General features: G+C 34.3%; 2 protein-coding genes across 2 annotated transcripts in view; one reads left to right on the plus strand and one right to left on the minus strand.

The window, feature by feature from the left end:
• Positions 1–6571: 6571 nt before the first annotated feature.
• Positions 6572–10836, minus strand: LOC144443742 (phosphomevalonate kinase-like). Its single transcript, XM_078133283.1, has 5 exons — positions 10787–10836; positions 10058–10179; positions 9118–9181; positions 7994–8282; positions 6572–7478 (listed from the first exon to the last, which is right to left on the minus strand). Exons 2-5 carry the CDS (start codon positions 10147–10149, stop codon positions 7318–7320), a joined length of 606 nt encoding a protein of 201 aa, XP_077989409.1. The 5' UTR covers positions 10150–10179; positions 10787–10836; the 3' UTR covers positions 6572–7317.
• A 505-nt stretch (positions 10837–11341) lies between these two features.
• LOC144443411 (3'-5' RNA helicase YTHDC2-like) overlaps positions 11342–26086 on the plus strand; it is a 30346-nt gene continuing 15601 nt past the window's right edge. Inside the window, exons 1-19 of the mRNA XM_078132877.1 lie at positions 11342–11436; positions 13045–13238; positions 13800–13890; positions 14553–14749; positions 15228–15427; positions 16013–16179; positions 16336–16438; positions 17052–17208; positions 18207–18261; positions 19089–19141; positions 20006–20148; positions 20607–20742; positions 21432–21624; positions 22069–22244; positions 22753–22934; positions 23274–23354; positions 24234–24316; positions 25261–25366; positions 25809–25928. Of these exons, the coding sequence (XP_077989003.1) occupies positions 11360–11436; positions 13045–13238; positions 13800–13890; positions 14553–14749; positions 15228–15427; positions 16013–16179; positions 16336–16438; positions 17052–17208; positions 18207–18261; positions 19089–19141; positions 20006–20148; positions 20607–20742; positions 21432–21624; positions 22069–22244; positions 22753–22934; positions 23274–23354; positions 24234–24316; positions 25261–25366; positions 25809–25928 (2514 nt within the window). The 5' untranslated portion in view covers positions 11342–11359. The remainder of the gene's footprint in view (positions 11437–13044; positions 13239–13799; positions 13891–14552; positions 14750–15227; positions 15428–16012; positions 16180–16335; positions 16439–17051; positions 17209–18206; positions 18262–19088; positions 19142–20005; positions 20149–20606; positions 20743–21431; positions 21625–22068; positions 22245–22752; positions 22935–23273; positions 23355–24233; positions 24317–25260; positions 25367–25808; positions 25929–26086) is intronic.

A 26086-nucleotide genomic window follows, 5' to 3' on the forward strand; every position in this document is an offset into this window, starting at 1 on the left:
GGAGAGAGAGAGCGAGAGCGAGAGAGAGAGAGAGAGAGAGAGAGAGAGAGAAGAGAGAGAGAGAGAGATTGTAGGATGGTTAAGACCTCCCTGAAAACTTTTAGTTGTCATATTTAAAAAATAAATATGACATGTACAGATATATCAATTATCGAGGTGCCTGTTATGTCACTTTTGTAATGACACGCATCATTACAAATATAATGATATTGTAATATTTTTCTAATTTCGTCTTTGTGAAATTGTTATCATAACGAGTATGCAGGAGAATGTGAAATAAAGGGTCATGCATACAGAAAGGAAATCTAACTTGTCGAGATGAATACGTCTTATCAGAATATTCAATTTCGTATGCCTGTGATATTGAAATAACATGTTTACGACAAGAAGGTCGTTTCATGTGATAGGCATGTAATAATGCAGTTATTTTCATAACGAGTATAATTTTTAACGACGTAGATTAAATTGTTAAAATTTTCTACGTTCCGAAAAAAAACATTTGGCCTTTTCTTGCATAACTACGATGTTAACGACCCTGTCATTTTTACCTTCAGTAAGGAAAAGTGATAATTCAGGGATGAAAAGTCTATGTGTCTGTGTCTGTGTCTGTGTCTGTGTCTGTGTCTGTCTGTCTGTCTGTCTGTCTGTCTGTCTGTCTGCCTGTCTCTGTGTGTATGTCTGTCTGTCTGCTCGTGTGTCTGTCTGTCTGTCATGCCTGGCTCAATTCAAACGAAATTTGGTGCACATGTTCCTTACGGTAATGGCTAGAATCGATTAGATCTTGGTAAACATTCCATGAATTGTAATGAAGCATTGCATAATTAGTGGTTTTCGGTAATTAGGCTATATATTGAGAATGCATGCTTCAAATTCAAAATAATTTGCTTGGTACATACATTGATGATAAAAAAGTGAATGGGTTGTGTAAAGTTTGATAATATACCTTTTAGTTTTAATGGCCAATTTGCATAATTAATGATTTTCTGTAATTAGGCAATATCTTAAGAATTCACGCTTCAAATTTAATATAATGTGATACATACGACAAACAAAACAATGGGCACATGTCCTGAAAACTTGTCGATGTAGCTTTTAGTTATAATGGGTCATTTGCATAATTAAAGATTTTTAGTAATAAGGCTATATATTAAGAGTGCAATCTTTAATTTGGTACATACATTTATGATACCAAGGTGTCTCATAAAGGTTATTGATGTAACACTTAGTTTTAATGACTCATTTGCATAATTAATACTTTTCAGTAATTAAGCGAAATCTTAATCAAATTCAGTACAATTCACTATATACATCAACCATAACAAAGCGCACAACTTCTCAAAACCTTTGTGACGTAGCTATAGTTTGAACTCATCTGCATAATTACTGATTTTCAGTAATTAGGCTATAACTTCAAAATGCTTGCTTCAAATTCAATATAATTTGGTACATACTTCAAACACATAGCTAATCACATATGTTCTGTTGAATTCCAGCAATTATTGTGTGTAAGAACAAAAATTTAAAGACTTTGCCCTTACGTAAGGCATTCAGTTTAAATCTGGTTTTCTTATATTTCAAACTTTATTGTCCATATATAAATGCAGAAATTTGTCTTTAGACACAAAACACAATCTACAAAACAATTTACACAAGTACAATATACAATTCTGTGAGCTTGAAATGGCCTTGACAGTACGTTAACTTTAAAACAGACAGCTGTTGGAACAATTTTTAGACAGGTTTTTCCTTGCAAGAGGTCATTCTGTAACGGCATCCAGATGGGAGCTTATCAAAAGAGTTGTGTAAGGGATGCATATGATCAATCAATCAATGACACTTTTCTGAGCTTTACTGTTAACTGCCGTATGATAGTGACAGGCCAATGTTGTTTGACCACAGGGGGCTCAGGATCAGTTAGTGTTGTTTACGAACACAAGCAAGCAAGCAAGCAAACAAACAAACAAACAAACTAACTAATTAACAAATAAACAAACACAAACACAAACACAAACACAAACACAAACAAAGAACCAACCAACCAAACAAACAACCCCTCACCCCCATACATACAAACAAACAAACAAACAAACACAAACAAACAATACTAAAAATGCAAAAGTCTCAGTAGTGAGGTATGTGCTACTGCGACTATTTTGCATATTTATTTATTTATTGCTTGTTTATTTGTTTGTGTTTTGTGTTGTTTTATGATCTTCTCTGCTGTGTTTACAATTCGACAGAGTTTACTCCTGTTTTAACCATGAGGTTACTATAACCAAAGGATTATATTGGAAGTCAAAACACTCTCAATGAAAGACCTGAATTTGTACTCTTTGAATGAAAAGGGTGAATAAATATCAAATTTACAGATAGAAAAATAAAAAAATCATGGTTGTACAGCAGAACTGTCGAATTACTGACCTGTCTTGAAACTCATCTGTGAACAATTACGAGGTACTGTACTTTTGAGATAATGGCTTACATGCATATTATACCCGTAGATATTTTGTAAAAAGTTTCATTTTTGGAAACAATCTACTAAATAGTTATGAATAAAAATATAGTTGTTACCAATTCGTTCCAAGGTTAGTATAACTCGTGACTTTTTATTTTTAATCGTTGGAAAGAAATGATGGAATCATTTAATGTATATAGCCTGGTCAGCCTGATCAGAGTAGGTGAAACTCCCATCACCTCATTTACGGCACCATCAAAGATGAAACTCTCATCACAGCCTCTTTTACCGCACCATCCAAGACGAAACTCTCATCACAGACTCGTTAACGGCACCATCCAAGACGAACTAAGAGAATCGGTAACAGAAGATAAATAAGATCTGGTTGCGAGAATGGAAACTCTATGCACTTTGTGTGGAATATTATACATTTTGTTTACTTGTACATACATTGTACTAAAGAGTTCTACCTAATTGTCTGAATCCAAGATTCTTGTGTCAGTGCCTTAAAGGGTACGACAAGACCACTTTTTCAGTAGTTCTACCATACACATTTTTGCCATTTAAAGTAGATTGTGCCAAGGGGCCAAATTTTCCTGAAAATAAAAATACTTCCCTCCAAAATTTGCCCCATGAAGGCTTGTTAATGGTCATTTTAAAATAAAAGAAATGTGGGTTTCAACACTGTGTTTTCAAGGAACTTTTCAATCTTTTGTTTTCCCATTAAAGTTAGCACTGACCATATGGATATAAAAATGACTAAATTCGACATAAGTTTCATCTCTATTTAAAACATTTGTATGGTGGCCCGATTTGTTAAGATTTGACTTTAACTGAGAATAGGTTGGAGTTTTCTTGGAACAAAGTAACAGCAAACATTTAAAGAGATTATTTATGAGATGCATTTATTTGTTAAAGACCCAAGATCTAACCCTAAGTTCTCATCACTCTAAAGGTTTAAATATGATTATTTTTGTTCAGGACCTATTGCGCTGCAAGGAAAGTTTTTTTCACTGAATATTTGATTATTACGATCACATGTATCTGCCAATCCCTTGAATCCGGGTGACAGTAAACTGGTAAAAGACTTTTGTAATGATAAAAACTGGAAATATGGAGAACTATTTGAATTTGCTGAGAATGCCATAAGTTTTGGTCCTCAATGGTTTTCGGAGTTATGAATGCTACTGCATTCAAATATACTGGTCACTTTGAGTCAAATGGTATTCAAAGTATTCTGCAATGTTAAGAAACCCATTGAGTTGGGTTTTGTTGAGGCCATCCAGTTTGTTCTTTCTCTATATGATTACTTACGTCTAGTGGTCTGAGCTTATGTGAACAGACTTTGTAAACTACATCAACAAACATGTATACTTATATAATTTCTCGCTGTTGTTTGCATACATACAACTGGGCTTTTGTTCATGTTGTTCATGACAAAATAAAAACATGTGTTACCTGTGTCTGTAGTTACTTAATTCAAAGGAATAAACATGGAATTAATACAATGCTTGGTATAATGAGGTTGCACTTGTCAAAAACCTCACTTTGTGCTCTTTCAATCAATGGCAGCCCACAATTGACAATTGTAATTTGTGAACAATTAATAGGTCCTTTCTCAGCACTCTTTATTTTCAAAATCAAAGAAGTCATATTTCAAATGTAAATATATCAACAGATAAAACAACAAAGTCAATCTTCTAAAATGTCAATTTCCAAATAACGTAAGCCATTGCACTACATTTATTCAACCTTATTTCTTGTAAATAGTTTATCAATAAAATGTTATCAACAGAAATAATGATCTTGTAAGCAACAATTCAACATTTACTATGATCTTTGATTGCCTCAGTTACTTTTGATAGATGTAGTTGGAGTTTTCAATCCTGTATGGTTTACAATGCTTAACAGCATTTTTCTTTCTTATCACAATCATTTATAGCATCCACATCAAGTGTAAAATAACACTGGTATAATTCTAAGACTATCGTGTGTAACTGTACTCAGTGTTGTCAGCATACTAGAGTGCCCCGACTAGAGTGCCCCGACACCGTGTAATTATCTGTAACTGTAAGTGTGATATCCACGTCTTATGACATCTATTTTTAGTGTCTTGTGGTTCGATGACCAATTTGTGCTACTGATAACACTGTTTACAGATTAATTACACTTACCGGTATTTAGAGACACCTCACTGGGCTGATAATTAAAGCAAATCTAACAGTATACTTTTATACTAGATATGGATGCCATAAACAATTGTGGCAAGTAGAGAAAACGTTTTAGTTGGGTGTTAAGCGTTGTATTTGTTTGAACTTTTTAACACATTTTGTATATTGTAAAGGTACAATTTCAATATTTTAAAGAATGTGTTATAATATTACAAAAGTTTTAAAATGTAAAAATTCATATTTAAAACAAATGCAATTTTTAAATTTTATTCATGTATAATACAACAGTACAAGTAAATTTATTTACACCATGAACATTTTCTGAACATATTATAATTCTCAAATATTCAACATCAATAACACATTGGATTTGATGATCTAGTCAACTTTTCAACTTTCTAAACCATATTATACCTAGTTATTTTCTCTTAACAGAAAATATGGATTATGTACCCTGGTCATTCTACATCACAACATCCTATGTCTATGTCGAGGTATGCAGTACTCAAAATGAGTCAATATACGACCAAATCGCTATTATGTTTTCCTGGTTTTCGTACATTACGCTAGAGGTGGTATAATTATGTTATTCCAATACTTTCTTCATTCATCAGGAAAAGACTCATGTCGTAAAGGTTTGTCACTACTTGTCTAGTGACTCGTGAAGCCAAGGAAAACATGAGTTACCTAAATGGGCCTTGTCACTATGAGTTGTTAGAGGAGTAGTGACAAAGCCCTTTAGGCTACTCATATTTTCCTTGGCTAAATGAAGACAAATAATGGGGAATATATCTAAATATCTTTTTGTACTGTCATATTTATATCAGTAGATTATTCCATGATACTAATTTACATTGACATGGAGTCAATAATAACATACCTCCTTGCCCATTGACTTAGATATCAGTGACATGATGTTTGAAATTTACTTTGCTAGTAAGTGGTCTATGTGGACCACCAGTATGAGGTTTTGGTGGTCCACAGCAAGAGAACGGTGGTGAATATTTCTTTCTTTACTAAGTGGTCCATGTGGACCACCAGTACAAGGTTTTGGTGGTCGACAGCAAGAGAATGGTGGTCAATATTTACTTCTTTACTAAGTGGTCCATGTGGACCACCAGTATGAGGTTTTGGTGGTCGACAGCAAGAGAATGGTGATCAATATTTCAGTCACTGTAATAAGCCGTTTCATTTCTTGTCTCTTGCGGCAGATCTCACAAACCAATTCGTCCATAGCAGCCATGGCCACGGCGAAAGCTTGACATGTTTGCATATCTCACAAGATCCACAAGAGACGTGAAATCCCTCATTTCATTTACTGTTTTCCTATCATTTTTGTTTTCATGTCTACACATTTTATAAAAATCTAAGTAACAAAATTTTCACTAAAATTTATTGCGTACAAATGTATCTGACATTGACATCTGCAATATAGAATCTGATGAATCCAATTAATGCATACACCCAACCAATGAATACAGTACATAATTGTGATCACAAATCAACAGTAATTTATACTTTTTCCAAACGTCAGCTTAATTCTGTCATGCTTTCAAAACAATAAGTAGTCCACATGGACTAAAATTTAGTGGTCATTGGACTAAAGTCCATCCTAAATTTGAATTCACTGTCACCTTCAATGAAGTTGATACTAGAAAGTATAATGAAGAACACATAAAAATCAAGTGTACATTTGGTGGGAGAAAGAAAATATAATACATGTACTTTCCTGGAAAACTGAAGTTATCAAAAAAAAAACCATGGAAAAACTCTTTCATTATCAAATGTTCACGAAGTTTTCAAGCAAACAATCTAATTGATAATAAATTCAAAAATACTTTGTATAATATTTTCATTTAAAATAAAATTCCAACAAGCAGTGCTATGTCATTTTATTTCATTATTAAATTTACAACATATTAATATTTAACCATGATATATATATATATAAAACTTAGGTAAATAATATAACAAGTTGATGTACAAAAACAGATGATATAAATATGTATCTAGATTCGTTGGGACATGTAATAGGCATGAATACTTGTAAAATTCTTTTGATTGACAACAATCTGTTCATTTGTTTGTTCACACTGAGTTGTGTATTTTAGATTGTTGTTTGTGTTGGTTTGCAAAAATTTATTTTAAATTATCAAGGGTATTTTAATTCCAATTTCACTCAGCAACTCATCCATCAGTGTTATTGCATATTTGGCATGTCCAGAGATAGCTTATATGATGTATGGCAATTAACAACACATTGCACAATATGGTGATTTATTACATGGTCTTCTATTTTAAAGAGAACTGACAATTTGTCATATGTGTGAATGTATGACTTCTCCCAAGTGAATGGTATAAAAGGACTCTTCTGATTGGTCAATATGTTGGGAATAATGCCATATTTAGCCTATGAGAGGGTGTGTTGCATACATGAGAGTTTCCAATGTTTGGCTGTGGGTGGGGTGGGGGGGGGGGGGTAAGGCATATTACATACACATGAGGGCTTTGCATGCTTTCTGTGTTTGGCTGTATGGGTGTGCTACATACATGTGAATGCCTTGAATGCTTTCTTAATTTGGCCATATGAGGGTGTGCTACATACATATGAATGCCTCCTACATGTATGTTTGGAATAAAGACAAATGGAATAGAGAACCCTTGGCATTTCCAAAAATGGTTTCAATCAGATCAGGAATTGTGGATTCCAGCTTCTTTCAGTCTCTGTGTAATCATATGAGTGATATCATCTAAGGTGGCATCCAGTAGTAAACTATCATTGTTATTTTGTATCACGACATCCCATCCAATGCCTTCATCTAAACCACACTCAGATTCAGCATCATCAACTCCTGAAATCAAGACAAATTGTCTAATGAAATAATCATTCCATTGTTATGGAGACATGCTTTGGTTCATGGGCTTAGCATGGAATTAATTTCATATGGGGGTGGGGCTGGGGTGGTGGTAGTATTGTAAATCAATAGTTCAGGAGTGGAGGATGCCAAAACATTACAACAAACAAACATTAGCCTGGAGATTGATGTGCCACTTTTCAAAGAAAATAGTCAATGGTTTAGTGGACTGACAATTTGAAATTTGGGGCTGAACTAAAAGGACAAATTGCAAATGTTAGTTTGACAGAGAGCAAGGCAAGTGTGTTGTAAATAAGTTAATATCAGGGATTATCACTGAGTTGAGGTTTGGAAAGTTTGATAACTGTCAGACAGCTTACAAGGTATTTGTAATATCCCGATACACTGTATGTATGTTTGCACAAGAATCAAGAAATGGGAAGGAGTTGTTGTACCAGTCTTTCCCTTTCACTGCACTTGTGATGGCAAATCTGAACCCATAATACACTCACCTTTTCTGAAGAGAAAGCCTCTTTGCTCTCTGACTGGAAGATCTGCTTCAACTCTAACAGTAACCGTGGCAGTGGGGTAAGTTGTCTTGAAGTAAGCTACATCTGTTTTTCTTCTCGCATCACTTATTACCCAGATTGGTTTCTCAGTATTTTCTCCTAGAGTTGCTAATTTACAGAAATAATCCGGTTCTTGTTTTCTCCTGTCTTCACCCCATCTTATCATGGCTGCCCTGTATTGTTCTTTATACTCAGAAGCATCAAGAAGTCGGTCTAAATCAAGGCCATGTTCCTGTCAAACAAAATATGCAGTGTTTCAACCTGAGAAATTGACACTGATGTATAAATTTGTGTTTAATATTCTGTGTCCAATATGATGCTATCACATACCTATATCCATGCCATATGTATTGCTATAGAGAAATTACATATGCATGATTTTCTGTATCACATCCCTGTACACTTTGTCCAAATAAGGTCATTGTATATACATATCAATCTGCTTTGCAATGAGGCTTTATCCATATTTGAACCATATTCAATTAATTTTCAACATAATGTCCAACAACGTTGTCGAAAATAAGAAAGTCATTTATTTTGGATGCATATTAACATTTCATGGGTACATGAGAAAACTTGATGTATGGTTTTGGATATGGGCTTTGTGGAACTCATTAGTACTTCGGAAGGTTTATGCGGTGTTTGGGGCATCGCAATAACACATCAATGAATGGTTAGTCCTATACAGTCGATGAGGGTGCACAGTACAAGGATATTAGATAGAGTACAAGTATGCAGTAGATATCAGTACATGCGAAACAGTGGCTTTCTGTTTGCAACGCGAGGCTATGAGGGAGTCTAGTGCAGTGATTACTTGCATTTACCCAGTTTGTTTACATGTCACTATCTTACCTACAAATATTTGTACAATAACAAACTTTTGCATCTTTGTTTTTTGCAACTGTTAAAGCAAACATACCCGTGGACTTTGTCTATGTTGTTTCACATTGTTTTTCCAACTAGAATAACATAGTAAAGTTGTTTTACTAATTAAAAACCCAAAATAAATACCCCATTTCTCATCCATATGGCCACTTTCAAATTATAGGAATACTGTCACTACGTACCTTTGCATATTGACTTTTCAATGGACCAGACAATCTTAAAATTGCACAAAGATCACTACCAATCCTGCAAAAGATCATTTGACAACAAATTACTAAGCCTACTAAGAGACACTTAGAATGTTGTACAGGCATTATATCATGTATCCATTCTAGATGAATTCTATAACAACACCAGAATCTACACAGTTTACAGTGATGCTGTTCTATGGAACAATCTACCCCTATCCATATGATCGGCTCTGAACCAATCGACTTTCAAAAGATTTCTTAAGAATGTAGTCTGGTAATGTAATTGGATATCTTTTTAAAGTACATTTTTTGTACACTGTGTCTCTGTAACTGTTTGTCCCTGTTTTGTTTGTTTTTCTATGTAAGTAATCTTGCAATCAGGTTCTATTGGGAGAACGGTGTTTAAGCACTGAAATGGAGTCTTTATATGAAAAATTACTAAATAAAAGAGTATTTGATGAGGTGATTGAAATGAATACACAGAGTTGAGCACATACATGTATATTCCAAGTCCAATATAATATAATTACATACCAAAGGGGAAACACCATATCGAAAACAGAATGAAATAAAGTAAAAGATAATCAAAAGAAATAAAAAATCAATTTTAACTTCAAAGCATAGTAAAAATTCGAAAGACATCAAAAGGAATGTCTAAAAGATTGCTATATGTCTATGAAGGATTTATTGGCAAGTCAAGAAGTCAAAACTTTCACAACCCAATCTCTACAATTGTAATGTTGACGCAATTCAGCCAGTAGGCTGCCATGTATGATAAAAACCATAAATAAATAAATAAATAAATAAATAAATAAATAAATAAATAAGTAAATATGAACCAATATGATATAAATTTCATACAAATCATATCCAAGTAGATATGCATTTTGGAATGACACACATACATCTAAAATTATTGAAAGTTACCTACCTTTGTTGTAACAAGTCTGTTATGTAATCTTTGCCTGATTTCCTTTTACCACTGAATACTAATATTATCACTGGTTCAGCCTTCTCAGTCATGGTTTTACAAGTTTTTTAAAATGATTGACACTAGAAATAAATGTACATTTCACTTGGATTAAGTAATTAGGAAAACATTGAATACAAAATTTTATTTGTAAATGTTACATAAATTATTTTGATTAATTTTGATGTGTGAAGTAGCACAACATTTATTATTTAATTAGAGATTCATAATTTCTACACAATCCCAATCCAAACTCTTGTTCATGCTGTTTGTAACATTACTGATCCTGACTACATCTCAAATCTTCTCCATCTCCAAAGGATTTTCTCATTTGCATATGATTAGATTCCATTGTTATGTTGATTACTTTAGATTTTGGTGCATTTAAAACTTAAAAGACATGTGCCCATATCCAATAAACTCCCTACTGCGAATACTGCCTGGAATGATATACAAATGTAATAAAATTTACTCTTTTAGCTTTACGTTTTAGAGAGTCTACCATAAACTTATCGTTTACTTTACTCGACAGTCAACACCCCAAATATTACCGGACATCACACATGGTGGTGTTACTACTGTGCCAGGAAAAATAATTACTTGCTTGCACTAGATTTCCATTATTTATGTTAATAAACACTATTATGTACGAAATATACAAAGTGACTATAATGAAATAGTCACATTTACCTGGTATTTGCCTCCAAAGTCGGACTTAGTTCTTCGTTGTTGTTTCCAAGGAGGCTGCCATTTTGGAACTTGTTTGTTGATATCTTTTCTCCAATTATGGAAAACAAATATTCCGATTTTAATTGATATCAAACAAGTGAAACATGAACTAATATTTTATCGAAATTCAGCAATATTATATAGAAGAGACGGTTATCAGAAATCATGGAAAACTTCCATAAGAAGGGACTCCCAAGAATTTTTTTCTGGATATTTTAACCGTGAGAATTCCACAAACGAGGGCGCTCTTACATGCTGTTGTGTTTATAGTTTGCCACCCTTCCCTTTCACTTAGTTTTTTTTCAATCAAATATTGAAACGAGGGAGGAATTTTAATTCATCTACTAAAAGATTGCTTTAAATGATTATATATATGTGCCTTGTATCGAAATATTCAACGAAGACATTTTTGTACAGTAATGTCCTGTGTACCATTATAGCTCCACGGAGGGAAGCGGGCATGTAATTTGAACGGTAAATACAAGAGCTTCAAAATAGAAAATGGCGGCACGGGGCAATGGGTTTGAGCTCGGCATGTCATCAAATCCAGACCCTGAAAATTCATCAACAATTCCTCAATTGAACAGACATCCTCCAATGGCCGGTGCAAGGTATGTATATGCAAACGCTAGCTATTTATGAGAATCGTACCGACTTCATTTTAGATTTGTTGGAATATTGTAATCGTCTGAGTCTGCTCAACGTTGACTGTGTACGTGCTCTATTTTTATTTAGCATGTTTAATAGTTGTGCAATTCTAATTTGATTTAAAACAGAATATTTTGTAATCACTCACTGAGTTAGTACTCCACCAAGTAAATATTGGACTGTTTCAGTATTTTATCCCGACCGCAGTAAAACATCGATCGTTGTCGCATTATATCCCTCACAACGTTATACATTGTTTGTAAATTTGTAATCATGCATGCTGGGTCTTGTTCCAAGTTTTATGCCCTGTTCTGTAGGTCAGGTGTTTCCCTTGTTAATTTATTCACGTGACACACATCTTGTGTTGTCCATAAGAAAAACTTCAAAATGAAAAAGGAAATTGTAAGAACTAAGAAAATATATTTACATTGTAAACAATCAGTTTGTTGACATTTCAGGCAAGAATGTGATGATTGACTTTCACTTTTGTTATTCAGTCATTGATTTTATTTGTCAAAAATACACCAGTAATTATGTATATGTACTGACATTAGAACTTGGTACTATGTAAGTTTTTGTTTTGATGAAAAATTTATAGAAATAAATAATGTGCAGGATTAGAGTCACAGACATTGTAATTGTGGTCACATCATTGTTTTGATTCATTCAGAAACTTCTTTATAAAAAGTTGTATGTGTTTACATATACATGTTGTACACTGATGATTGTGCATATTTACTGATATTTACAAACTTGTCATCATAGAATTTCCTGCATATCACCACCTTTCATTTTGTGATTATGTTTTGGGACTTCTATCACAAGCATATTACTGATTGTTTCAAATAATTTTGATAACCATAAAATGAAAATCATAACAACATTCATAGCTTCATCTGTCTATCAAAAGGCAGTGATTTCTGTGTTCATATATACAAATATTATTACATGTAAATGTACAAATGAGTGGTGATATCAATCCAAAGTGGCATTGTATAAAGTGTGTTAAATGTTATTTATTCAGCTTGTTTGTTTGTTTGTGTGTGTGTGTGTGTGTGTGTGTGTGTGTGTGTGTGTGTGTGTTTGTTTGTTTGGGTTTCATTTGTGTATCTTTAAGTGGGGTACATACATGTATATACAAATGTAAAGTATACATTACATATGCTATTTATTCATTTTGTTTGTTTGTTTGTTTGTTTGTTTGTTTTGTCTGTTTGTTTGTTTATGTATTTTATTGTTTGTTTATTATTAAATGGTCTGTTCTTCAGAATTAGTAATTTAGGGGTAGGGGTTAGACACTGAAGTTGAATTAAGGCAGTCATTTCTAGGAACAATGCAGTAGAGTTATATGATTTACATGTCAGAGTTATAAATTACAATCCAGTGATCTCCACTTGCCAGATGGTACCATCCAGGACTCAAAGACAGTAGCTGACACAAAAAGCTGCCGTCCAGCCAGCACAAAGCACTCATGTTAACATACAGATGATCAAACCTTTGATTCTCACTTGTAGAATGTTGCCTCTTTAATTACACAAAATGTCTTTGAATTTCTGTCACATTTCAAATAGAAATCCTGGTGGTATGAATCTATCCAGAGCCAGCAGTGCATCGCCAAGACCACCAAGTGTCAGTAGTGTTGGCAGCAGTGGTAGTTACAAGAAAAAAGGTGGCCATGCAAAGGCTGAAATATGTGTGGGAGAAGAATTAAAGATCGCTATGAAAATTGCCATGGATGAATTTAGATACTCTGAGGATAGAAAAGGTTTGGAATTGATTATAACAGTAAACTACATTGTACATAACATTCCATGTTTTCAGCAAGTGCATGTATGACAGAAAAGCTAACAAGAGTCTGCTGCCTTGCATAAAATTCAAAAACATATGGTGACCATGTTTTTTCAAACCATTTTGAAACCCTTAGAATTCTGTTCCTTTGGACATATGACAAGCTGCAAACCTAGAATTTTTTAACTGGAAATTGAAAACATGCCCACTTAAGGCAGAATATGTGGCTTTACTTACCCTTGCAACACCATTACACAGGACAGTAGTTTAGAGTTTTGCATTTTCTTACTTTAGAAATTTTGTAGATTGATTGGTAAGATGATATTGCATAATTAGTAATAACTTGCATAATTTGTCCCTGACAATGAGTGTGCTGTTGTCAATGAAATTATGTGATATTCCTGGCTCAATTTGAGCCATAAATATCATGTAATGTAAGTGTATGGTAAATAAATTAAATAGAGTTTAGTACTATTGAAAATTTTCTCTACCTAGATTACTGTACATGTAAATTTAATGTGGTGATTTGTCATTATAGAACTGGAGTTCCCATCATCTTTGACAGCCAGTGAAAGGGCCTATATTCATAGATTATGTGCTTCCCTTGGTCTAACATCCAAAAGTAGAGGGTATGTATTTCTCCTTTCCTCATATTCATCAAATACTGTAACTTTAAATTGTAGTGTTTTTTGTCGTGATAAGATATCTTGGTCAATGAACAGTGTAAGTTAAAAAAAATTCACATGTTGTATACATAATATAATAAAATATACCAGTGGTATTTTAAGGATGCTGTTGGCTCATGCTACCAGACCTAGTGATTTGATTATAATATACATGTATGTGTAATGCTATACTTTTGTGCAAATGATGCATTGAATGAGGAAAGGATCCTTCTCACTATATTGCGGGGGGACCTTTTTCTCATTTCATGGTTGATTTTTAGCTTTACAGTTAAAATCAACTTGCTAGAAGATATAGGGTTCATCAATGTAAATGTGAGGTGAACACAGGAGTCCTTGTCCTAACCAACTTCATATTGCTATAATTGATTGCGTGTAGATTTGATAAGGGTTGTATTTTTTTGTAAGTACATAAAGTCTTCTCCAGGTAGAGATGTATTTTATAAAGATTGCCTGGAAAATTTTAGTACAATGTACAGAAATCTAAGCAAGTTTTATCAGATTCCCTTCTGATACTGGGGTTCTCAAACCTTAACAGAAACATGCTCTGTTGATAGATGGAGTATACAAACATAACTTATCAGTATCACTTCACTTTGATTTCACAGCAAAGGTAGTAACCGATACCTCACAATTTTCAAGAATGATGGTAACAAGCAAGCCACTAGTGTAGCTACATTTCAGCTAACTAAGAACTCCAGACACCAAATACACAGTTTACTGCAGAGATTTCCAGTCACCAACAAAGAAAAGCAGGAACTCCAGCCCAGATCAGAGAGAGGATATTATGCTGCAAGTGATAGTGGTAAGGAGTAATAACATAGCGTCTGTCATTGCATGAGTTGGTTTCCATGATTAGTAGTAGGGGCAGTGGTAGCCCAAACTTGACTTTCAGGTTTGACAATACTGTTTGTCTGAAAACACCAATACTCATGCAGTAGCCTTCAAGCTGTGTGAAGACAGTCAAGCTGTGTGAACAACAGGGTGGAGTGTTGGTAAATAATCACCCATTTACAGGCACTTGTAATTGGCTATTTTGTACTAGCCAGCTCCACCCAATGCTTCCCAATATACATGGGGATAATGTCATCAGTTTGCATCTGAGTACCATGGATTTTGCACCTCTCTTGATGATAATTACAAATGTAGCTGATTAAACAAGATTAAAAGATAAAAATGTCTGGTCTATGATACTTCGTTAATTGTACAATTTTCATTTCCATTGTTAGCTCATCTGTTTTAAATACCTGTAACTCAACTTTTCTGTGTGTATATGTATATAGGTCATAGAGAAGTTAATAAGACAACAGGTAGATTAAACAATGGCATACCACAAGTACCCCCAAGACGAGGAGAGTCAGAGTATGATGTCTTCAGGCAGGGTTTACCAATATTTGCAAGACGAGAACAAATTGTGAAAGCTGTCAATGAAAGCAGAGTTGTACTGATATCTGGAGATACAGGATCAGGCAAAACAACACAGGTAATGTGAACGCTCAAAATCTTCTTTAAATTAACATTTAACGTAATATTTAGTCTAGAGTTTAAAGTATTGAACAGATTTATTCAGGTTGGCATCAGATTCAAACTATCCATGACCCAACCTAATGATTTAGTGTTGGCATTAGATTTGCCGAACACTGGAAATGTTCTAGGGAATTTGAGATCACTTCTGGGTCATTGTCATAGTTCTGTCATGTCATGTCATGCCATGTCATGTCATGTACATTACATTGTATGTTATTGTGAATTGCAGTTATATTTGTAAGTTCATATGCATTTGTCTGTATTACTACATTGTGTATGTCATGCATTTGCAAACATGCACATTAAAGGACACACACTCACATTTATGCACACACACACACACACACACACACACACACACACACACACACACATGTGTACATACATGCATACACACAGAATCACATACATACATACATACACATGATATGAATTAGGTTGTTCAAACTAACAGACAGACAGACAGAAAGATCAAATTTATAATGAACTTTAGTGTTTGTTATCTAGCATCTGTGAAAGACAGTTTTTCCCTTCATTACAGGTAGCCCAGTACATACTGGGTGATAGCTTAACTAATGGAAAGCCATGTAGAATTGTGTGTACTCAGCCTAGGAGAATCTCAGCACTGGCCATGGCAGAGAGAGTAGCTATTGAGAGGGGAGAAAAAGTGGGTCAAACTGTAGGTTACCAGATAAGATTGGAAAGCAGGTAAATTTCATCACTGATTTGTTAGATTAGGTTATTGAAAATTTTGAGTATGTTGCTGAATAATGGTCTAAGTAAGACTTCAAAGGTAAATTTCATCATTGACATAATTCTGAAGAAACAAAAAACAAAAAACGTCTTTATTTTATTGATTTCTAGGGTGTCTCCTAAGACTCTACTGACGTTCTGTACTAATGGTGTGTTGTTGAGAACAATGATGGGTGGACATAATTCCTTGAATACAATGACTCATGTCATAGTGGTAAGTCATTCATTTGCATTCATATGCTGTATTCATATTCACTGATATTAGGTCGAGTGAATTGTCTTGACCCCCAAGTACCCAAACCCCACCAGTCTTGTAAAGGGGAAGACCTTAAAGGGTGTGTGATATGTACACCAAATATGAAATAAACATAACTGAAGCTATGATATTCCAAGCACATGGTAGGATAGACGATATAATTAGATGTTATTCCCCAATATTTTTCTTCATTCAGCCAAGGAAAATATGAGTGTCCTAAGGAGCCCTTGTTGCTATGAATCGATAGATGAGTAGTGACAACCCTTAGGTCATGTATTTTCCTGCTGAATGAAGAAAAATATTTGGAATAATATAATTATACCATCACCAGTAATATTTTTAAAAAATCAGGGAAAGTATTAGCAGTTTTGAATGTTTTGACTCATATTTCGAATACATCAGAACCAGTGATGTAGACACACATTGTCAGGACATAGACGTGCGTTGCCATGATGTAGAGAACAACCAGAGTATATATTCCATATATTTTGTTGAACTTGGCTAGTGCATGGTATAATATGTCATGCATTTTAAAGTGTTTGTTCAATGTTTATATTTCGATTTCTATTAGGATGAAATCCATGAGAGGGATAAATACAGTGATTTCTTGCTGGTACAATTGAGAGATATTCTATCGACTAATAAAAATATCAAACTAGTTCTGATGAGTGCAGCCCTAGATGCTCAGCTGTTTGTAAGATATTTCAGTGGATGCCCAATACTTGAAAGTAAGTCTGTATTCTGTAATTATTACTACATAAATCAAGCTGTAGGCAAACTAGATAGACACAATATAAAACTATCGTGGTTTTGTTGTGCTAGATTACAGAAGTAAATGATAGGGGTGGTTACGCTGATATTATCCTTAAATCAAGATAGTGTAATTCCTGTAAAGCTGACAAGTTTGAGTTAGAAATGAGACTGAATGTGTGACCACTTGAGAGAAAACTGGCACTCAGAGAAAGCCACCCTACTGTGAGTGTAATTACTTCAACATCAATGGCAGCTGATATCAATATGTTGCAATAATAGTTATAGTTTGTGTCTATTTTAGTTTGCCAATAGTTGGTTTGCCGTTATCATAATATGTTTCATTGTACTAGTAAGAAGCCAATTAATATGTTATGTGTTCTGATGAGAGCCAAGTGATGCGCAAAGTGACAGTAATTCCTGGAAACTATTAGCAGTTGTAAATGTCATTGTTTTGATGATGTTTGACAGTATGGTTGTTTAGAAATTGAGATAAGAACGCTGTAATGCCATGATGATGTATTAATTTACCAAGAAGACAACCCTTGTGATAGCTAGTCAGATTATTTGCATTATACAAATGATTTCCTTGCAGTGAGAAAGTCCTGATTTAATGTGCAAGATTATAAATTTGAAAAATTTGAAAATATAAATTTGAAAGTCCAACCCAATTTGAATGTTGATATAAGGTAGTTCATCTGCAATGAATGAGTATGAAAACAGTATAATCTCATGCTACTGTGTTTAGGGAGAAAAACCTGGTACAACACCTTCTTTGGTACTCAGGAACTAGGAAGGGAGTATCTGGTACATGTACATGTAGCTGTTTTTGCGTAAATGAACGGCTTTGAAATGCTTTGGAATGCAATCATTGTTTTATTTCAAAAGTGCTTGAATTGCTGTTACCTTATTGAGGGAGAACCTTTATGTTCATATTGGTGACCTCACTTGACTTCTCATGTTTGGTTTCTTGTAGTCCCTGGTAGCATGTTTGAAGTGAAAGAACTTTTTCTTGAAGACATTCTGAAGTGGTGAGTGTTATATAAATACAGTGCTTGAAATTAGCAGCAGACCAGGGCATATAGATTACTAAACATAGTAACTAGACTACCAAATTAGCAGCAGACAAGGGAATAGATTACTAAACATAGTACATTGACTAATCACTCATAAGGTTGTAGATTAGTGTGTTAGACCAATCAAATCAATAGAGCGTTGTAGCTGTATCAGTTCACTTGGCTATTAAATCTGTTAAAGTTAAATTTATTAAAGTCCTGGTGTAGTTATAGGTAAAATCTGATGTGATGTATAGAACACTGTGATATTGTGTGTGTACTTATTCGTATCTTGTTTTCTTTGATGTAAATCTAAAATTTCTGTGATATTTTTATAGCATATCAGTAAGGTTTTAGACACATTTCAAAGTGACAGGTAACACAAATTAATATGCATTTCCCAACAGAGAAAAATCTCCCTTGGCATGCAATACAAGTATTACAGCCCAATATAAGCATTTGCACCTTGGAATCAGAATATTATTCACCCTCCTTCTCACATAGATCAGATTACCATCCCATTCTCATCCATTGGAGTAGTAATATATGATAAGCAGTATGCCGTTAAGAGTGTTTCTATACATAATTTTCCAAACTACATTGTAAGTAATCAGATAGAAAATAGTTCACAGACTGATGACAAATTTTTGCCACATCAATGGCATATGGAAAATATGTAATATTGCAGTGGTTATCTTTTAATATGTTTGTGTTAGCGTATGTCAGAAGTTGTAATGTAGACATTTAGTCATATGAGCAAATGACTTTGAAATAATTAATGTTTTGTTTCTGTTTGTTAACAGCACTGGATACACAAATAAGAAAATGGAAACTTACAAAAAGGAACTTGCAAAGTGTAAGTTATGTATAATTTTGTAATTGGGCAGTTGTGTAATATCGTTACTTACTGAAAGGTAAATTTTAAATGATTGTGATGTTCGGATCTATTGTCAGCAGACCTGTATCTCTTAAATTACATGTATTCAGTGTTGGGGTCTCCAAAACTGGCAGAATAATAGATCCATAAAAATTATATCCTTGATCGCGTTTCATGACTGGTCTTCTCTGATGTCAGTGTTTCTAGAGGTAGGATTTACAGAAAGATTTTAGAGTAAATACTGACCATCTTGTAATCGTTTCATCTCTCTCACTGGACTCTGTTTGGAATTTCAGTTTTATGCCAACAAAGATTTAAAAATTTGCTCTATAAGATATACTTACATTTGATTTAGATTACAACTCAAGGAAGCACACATTCCACCATAACAGTCAGAAAGAAATCAACGTTTTCTCCCTCACAAAGAATGTAGGTAGACACGATGATGCTGAAAGTGATCAACAAGGATATAACAACATCGTGACCAAAAATGTTCATCAGCTTGGTAGATGAAGTGACTTGCAAGGGTTACAACACACCAGCTCAATGCTAAAAAAAACCCTTTGAACTGGTTGTGTATTATAACCTGTGTAGGTCATACAGTAACATACTTGGCACAAGTTCATTTGCATTATGTATATGTAGTATATTAGTTGGAGCTATTTCTGTGGAAATAACTGGCATTTATTCAGCTAGAATAATTGCATGTTAGAAAACTATGTTCATACACAACATAGTAGTTAAATGTGAAACATATACAGGTGTTTATTATTCTGTGTGTGCTCATTTACTGTAACACTTGAACTAAATATCCTGCCGTTTTTACCCCACTTTACCTGACAGTGGAAAAACAACAGAGTCAACTGAATGAATGGTACAAACAACAAGAATCTAAAGTGGCTGACATTCAAGACATAAACACAGATAGAAAACACCAAGAACAGGAAGATGAAGGTGTTAGTATGGATAGAGAGGACAGGGTGGAGGTAGGTTCACATCTTGTTTTATAACTCTTCAATACTTACACTTTGGTTGTTTATTAGTCCAACAGACTCAGCCTTGATCAAGGCACCGCTGACTTCATTTACATTTAAGTGTCAACACCCATATTGTACAGTTTTAAACTTGTGAGAGTGTAGCAACCATAATACTTTAGTCCAGAAAATAAGAGTGATTTTACTGACTTGATGATGCTCTGTTAACTTGGTGAAAGGTAATCAGAACTGTAGAAACCTGTTGAGTTGGGTTTTGTTTAGACCATCTAGTTTTAAGAAAATAAGATTTTACATAGAAAGCCAAATTTTATGTTATATCGATATGCCCATTTCACTTATATTGTGTACACCAGTGAAGTAGAGCCATGGCCTTGGCTTAACATTGAAAGCCCAGCTCTATGTTCTTTCCAGTTATACATGTACTCATTTCACCTTTTGTGTATAAACAGAAGGAGTTAGACACAAGTGAGTTAGAGCCATGGCTTGTCAAAGACATGGATAACTGTATTATGGAAGCCTGGTTAAAGGGAAGTGAAGATGCGTTTTCACAGTTATTTCATCTTATTCACAGTGAGAATGTCAGTGGTGAGTAGAGTTATGTTATCTTTATTATGTCTTTGTCATCTGAACTGCCGTGTGTCATGTACCATTTTGTTTTTGTGTATGGACAGTCTAAGTAAAGAATGACAACCCCAATGGATGTGAAAGTTGATAAAAAGCAGTATCTACAATTTTGTAAAAATACTCCCTCATGAAAAACAAGAACATTATTCTTACATAATTACTGATAATGCAATTCAACAAAGGTGTATAGCAGAAGTCTTTTGGAAGATGAATATTTTCCTTGAAAATTTAGTTACCTTTAGGTCCTATAGTATTGTTGAGAATTACATTTTGTATAGTGTCACAAGAGGGGCACCCGAGATGAACAAGTCACATGGCCATACATGAAATTGTCAAAAAAGTTTAGCTCAAGCAACTCAGAATTCATGAAAATTATGCAGTCAGAAATAAAGTCAGCAGATATTTTTTGACTAGTGGAGAATGCCAGTAAGATTTGCCAATTAAGGCTTGAAAATGATGACTTTATCAGAGGAGGCTACAGTACTCAACTGTGTGTTCCTTTACTTCTAGTTCAAGACCTACTGAATAGCACCCCTAGTGGCCGAACTACACAATCTTTTGTTTTTCTGATAATCAGACTATGGTGTATTGGGAAATCATAATGATATATGATGTTTGGTAACCTATTTTTTGTGGTTTTTCTCTTTCAGTTGACTACACTCACACAGATACAGGTGCTACATCATTAATGGTTGCAGCAGGTAGAGGAAATGTTGATGTCGTGGAGAAGTTACTAAATCTAGGAGCCAATGTCAATGTCAGATCATCTAATGATTGGACGGCATTAGATTGGGCCAAGAAATTTAACAGGAGTGATATTGTGGAGCTGATTGAAGCACATATGTAAGTAACAACTTTTGTACACCAAAGGTAGAAGTTATGGCAAGGAAGCTCATGTCATCAGTCAGTTTGAGGTGCCACTGACATACAGCAATTTCCTATGAAGAAAACCAATTTTGTATCATTTTCACCCAAAACAAAAATGTTTGTCTTATATTAGAGGGTGCATTACTTGTTATACAGTGAAATAATACCAACAGATATAGAAATGAAATGACTGTCCTTTATGACACCATTACATTTCTACAACCCTAGATGTATGTGGACTATTACGACTATCAGTATGTGTGGCTAATAGTAAAACACCCTGTCCATGCTCAGTCTCAAAAAGAAGTATTACAAAAAAAACCCACCAAAACCCAGTCTAGTTACCCAAAGTGTTAACATAACCTTTCAATTTTGTCTGTTAACAAATTTAATGTAATGTTTTGTTTTCTCCACTTTTAGCCAGGCCACTGATCTGTCATGTAGTAATGAGAGCAAGCTGGTCAACGATTCTAAGGATATCAGTCAAGAAGACAAAGAACGTCTTTCAATATACCACCATTCCTTTGATGATGAGAGAGTGGATCTTGATCTGATTGTTTGTCTTCTCAACTACATCTGTAGTTGCTCTGAAGAAGGTACAATGTAGTAGCTTGTAACGCTTATTTCATTTGAACAGTTGTTTTAAAGTGACTCTACAAATTTTAATCCTAAAATTTCAGCTTTCACTAGCTTGACTGAACTATGGTTCAGTAGTCTGTAGGCACCAGTAGGCATGGTTACAGGTGTGTGTGAGTGTGAAGGTATACAATGTACTATTAGAAGTGTGTGTGTGTGTGTGTGTGCGTGTGTGTGTGTGTGTGTGTGTGTGTGTGTGTGTGTGTGTGTGTGTGTTTGTGTGTGTGTGTGTGTTTGTGTGTGTGTGTGTGTGTGTGTGTGTGTGTGTGTGTGTGTGTGTGTGTGTGTGTGTGCCACTTAAAATCAAAACCCATGGGCTGAATGCCTTTGGATGTTTCTTTGAGTGTCTACATGGACATTTTTGAAATCAAGATAAATACTAAGATAGATGCATCATTAATCTAAGTCAAAAAATGTGACTTTTGTTTAAACCATAGCATTGTAACATGTAACATTTTCTTTTGAAAGGTGCTATCTTGATATTCTTGCCTGGCTATGATGAGATTGTTACTTTGAGAGACAGACTACTGTGTGATGAGAGAAGATTTGCCAATTCTAATAGATATGTGTTGTATACCATGCATTCCAACATGCAAACACAAGATCAGAAAAGAGTGTTCAGGACTCCACCTAGAGGTTGCAGAAAAATTGTGAGTATTTACAAAGAAGTGTCTTGATTTGTCATGTTTGTTGAATATAGAGATTACCGATAGTATGACAGAACCCCATGACATGCCAGTGTGGCATACAATGTACTTACCATATTGAGTATTGCTTGTGGCATCCACTATGGCCATAAATTATGTGTGAGTACCGCAGCAAACACATTCAATGTACTTACCGTATAGTATTGTTTGTGGTGTCCTCTATGACCATGATAAGTACCACAGCAAACACTGCAAGCATGACCATCATGACTCCTCGTAATAGTTTCTGATCAGCAATTGTTAGCAAGAAGTTAAGCAAATCTCGTTCTTCAATACTTTCAGATTCTGTCCACCAACTTGGCAGAAACCAGTGTCACCATCAATGATGTAGTCTTTGTTATAGATTCTGGCAAAGTTAAAGAGGTGAGGAATTCTCTGTATTTTTCAATTTAGTGTTACAGTTTTTCTAGTGGCCAACAAGTAATGTGTAATGGAATAAATAGTGATTCTACTTGAGAAAAGTGATCGTATAGTTTGACCACTAGGGACCATGTTTTCAAGCAGATTTTAAGCAATTGTTAGCCAGAATTGCAGTTTTGTACAGCATAAGCCTTTGATAATATTTATTCTAGCATGAAAATTGATGTAGCTCATTTTACTGAAGTAAGATTTGAAGCAAAATACTTCACAGTAAACAAATATACAAATTTGACTTCATATCTAAACAAAGGATGGGATCACCCACTATTGTGTGTACATAGAATAGAGACATTTGGCGATTTGTACTAACAATGTTTGAATCCCACTGTGTTGGATTACTACTAGCAAATCAGTGAAGGGCTTATGACGTGATAAGACCATTCTTTTGTTCTGCATCAACTTTTTCTATTGGTTTGTAAGCTTAATAAGTCCAACTACAGGCGAGCACCGGTTTTTGTAGTTGTATAAAGAAACAGGACTTGAAGGAAATATTGTTGTGGGTATGCAAGAGAGCAACTCCAGTTTTAAATATATATTGGCATGGAAATTGATGTAGCTGATTATAATGAAATACGAGTTGAAGCAAAATATTTCACAAATAATTAACATATGATTTTTTGGAAACTGCAGCATGCTCTCTTTCATACCTACTATACTTTTTCTATAGCTCTGCCAGACAACTGTTTTTCAGACCCAGAATTTAATCTGAATCTGAATTTTGTCTTTACATTTGTTTCTTAATGACCTTATGTATTGTTAGTATCTTTCATTAGGTTTGTCATGTTTTATTGAAAGTAAGATATTTATTTCCCATCATTACAGAAATCCTTTGATGCATTAACTAATGTATCTGTCTTGAAAAATAACTGGATATCCAAAGCCAGTTCTAAGCAGAGAAGAGGAAGGTAAGTAGATCTCCCTGCATCTGTTAGACTGATTAGCTAAAACAGACATGTGGAACATTATAAAAGGGAAACCAGTTGAGTACATACAAAATGTCGTCTTGCTCAACAAAAATCTTAGGAAATTTGCTACATGTTATTGTCTGGTGCAATAAAAATTGTACTAAACTCTGTCATGTTTCATCACCAGACATGACAGAATCTTACAGACATTGCTATTTATACCATGCATGAGCCAAGTTGAATAAAAAAGATATGGAATATATACTCTGGTTGTTCTATGTCATGACATCACACGTCTATGTCATTATAATGTGTGTCTACATCGCTGAATCTGCTGTTTTCAAAATATGAGTCAAAACGCTTAAACTTGCCATTACTTTCTCAGCCGGAAAATACTTGTGACCTAAGGGTTGTCACTACTCGTCTAGCGACTTGTAGTGACAAGGACTCCTTAGATCACTCAAATGTTTTCCTCGGCTGACTGAAGGAAAATATTGGGGAATAAAATCTAATTGTTCTTCTCATGAGTTCAGCTACCATAATCCTATCATATCATCACCAAATCAGATACATTGACTGTAACTTTTTTTTTGAGTCTGTCAGTAGATTAAAATGTATGTAACAATTGTATTCAGTTTTTGTTTTGCCGGACGATAAGATGAAGCAATGATAGTAAGATATTTGTGAATCCAGGAATAAATGAAAACACGGTAACTGAGAGTGTCAAGTGCTAATGACATTTCTTTCTGTACATTCAAGTGTTAAATTGGTTGACTGATTGATGCAGAACACTGACTGAAAGGATACCAAATTGCATGTAACTAGTAAACTTAGTTGTGTTATCAGTTAGTAGTATCAAATCATTAATTAGTTCAATCAAATTCTTCCTAGCATTGCTACAATCCACAAAAAAAACTCAGTTAATGTATCTTTTGTCTTGACAGAGCTGGACGATGTAGGCCTGGAATCTGTTTTCATCTTTTTAGTCGTGCACGATTTCAAAGCTTGATGGAGTTCCAAGACCCTGAACTTCTTAGAGTTCCTCTACAGGTAAGGTCACTTCTAATAAATCATGCAGACAGATGTACAACCAATGCCCCCAATACTGTACATGCGGTGTAATAGAATTTCCATTGTCTATATACAGTAATTTATTTGTACTATAGACACTTTATTAAACTAGATTTCTACTTTATTCAAGTTGCTACAGCAGCATTGTTTTCACAGATTTACACTATTTCTAGATTTATTCATTTACTGGCATTTTCACCATCAGACAAAATCACAATCAAGAGACAACAACTTGAAAACTGACCACAAAATAAAATGGTTTCCAATTGGTCTAGGCAAGATTAGGCATGGTTTGTTTGTTTGTGTTTGTGTTGTGTGGATTTGTATTGTGTGTGTTGGATTGTATTGTGTTTGTGCTGTGTTTGTGTTATGTGTAACTGTATTTGTGTTTTGACACTTTCTTTTATACCATCTATCATAGGAATTGTGTTTACATACCAAACTCCTAGCTCCAATCTCTATACCAATTGCTGATTTCTTGGCTAAAGCTCCAGAACCACCATCCTTCTTAGTTGTTAGGAATGCTGTACAGTTACTGAAGGTAAGTTACTAAGTATTAAATACTGACACAAATCTGTTTGTATCCTATACCATAATAGTCTTACTAAATTACATGCATCCAATAACATCTACAAATTTATTTTGGGTGTTTGCTAAACTTGATATGACGTAATATAAACCCTAATATTTTCCCAACCA

The sequence above is a fragment of the Glandiceps talaboti genome, chromosome 12 (genome assembly GCF_964340395.1).
Source record: "Glandiceps talaboti chromosome 12, keGlaTala1.1, whole genome shotgun sequence".
Lineage (NCBI taxonomy): Eukaryota > Metazoa > Hemichordata > Enteropneusta > Spengelidae > Glandiceps > Glandiceps talaboti.

What these genes read in the sequence shown, in the direction of transcription:
- LOC144443742 (XM_078133283.1), bottom strand. Translation starts at nt 10,149, where the DNA reads ATGACTGAGAAGGCTGAACCAGTGATAATATTAGTATTCAGTGGTAAA. An exon ending in ACAGACTTGTTACAACAAAG is followed by an intron (nt 9,182 to 10,057) that starts GTAGGTAACTTT and finishes GATCTTTTGCAG; the next exon opens with GATTGGTAGTGATCTTTGTG. An exon ending in TGAAAAGTCAATATGCAAAG is followed by an intron (nt 8,283 to 9,117) that starts GTACGTAGTGAC and finishes TTTGTTTGACAG; the next exon opens with GAACATGGCCTTGATTTAGA.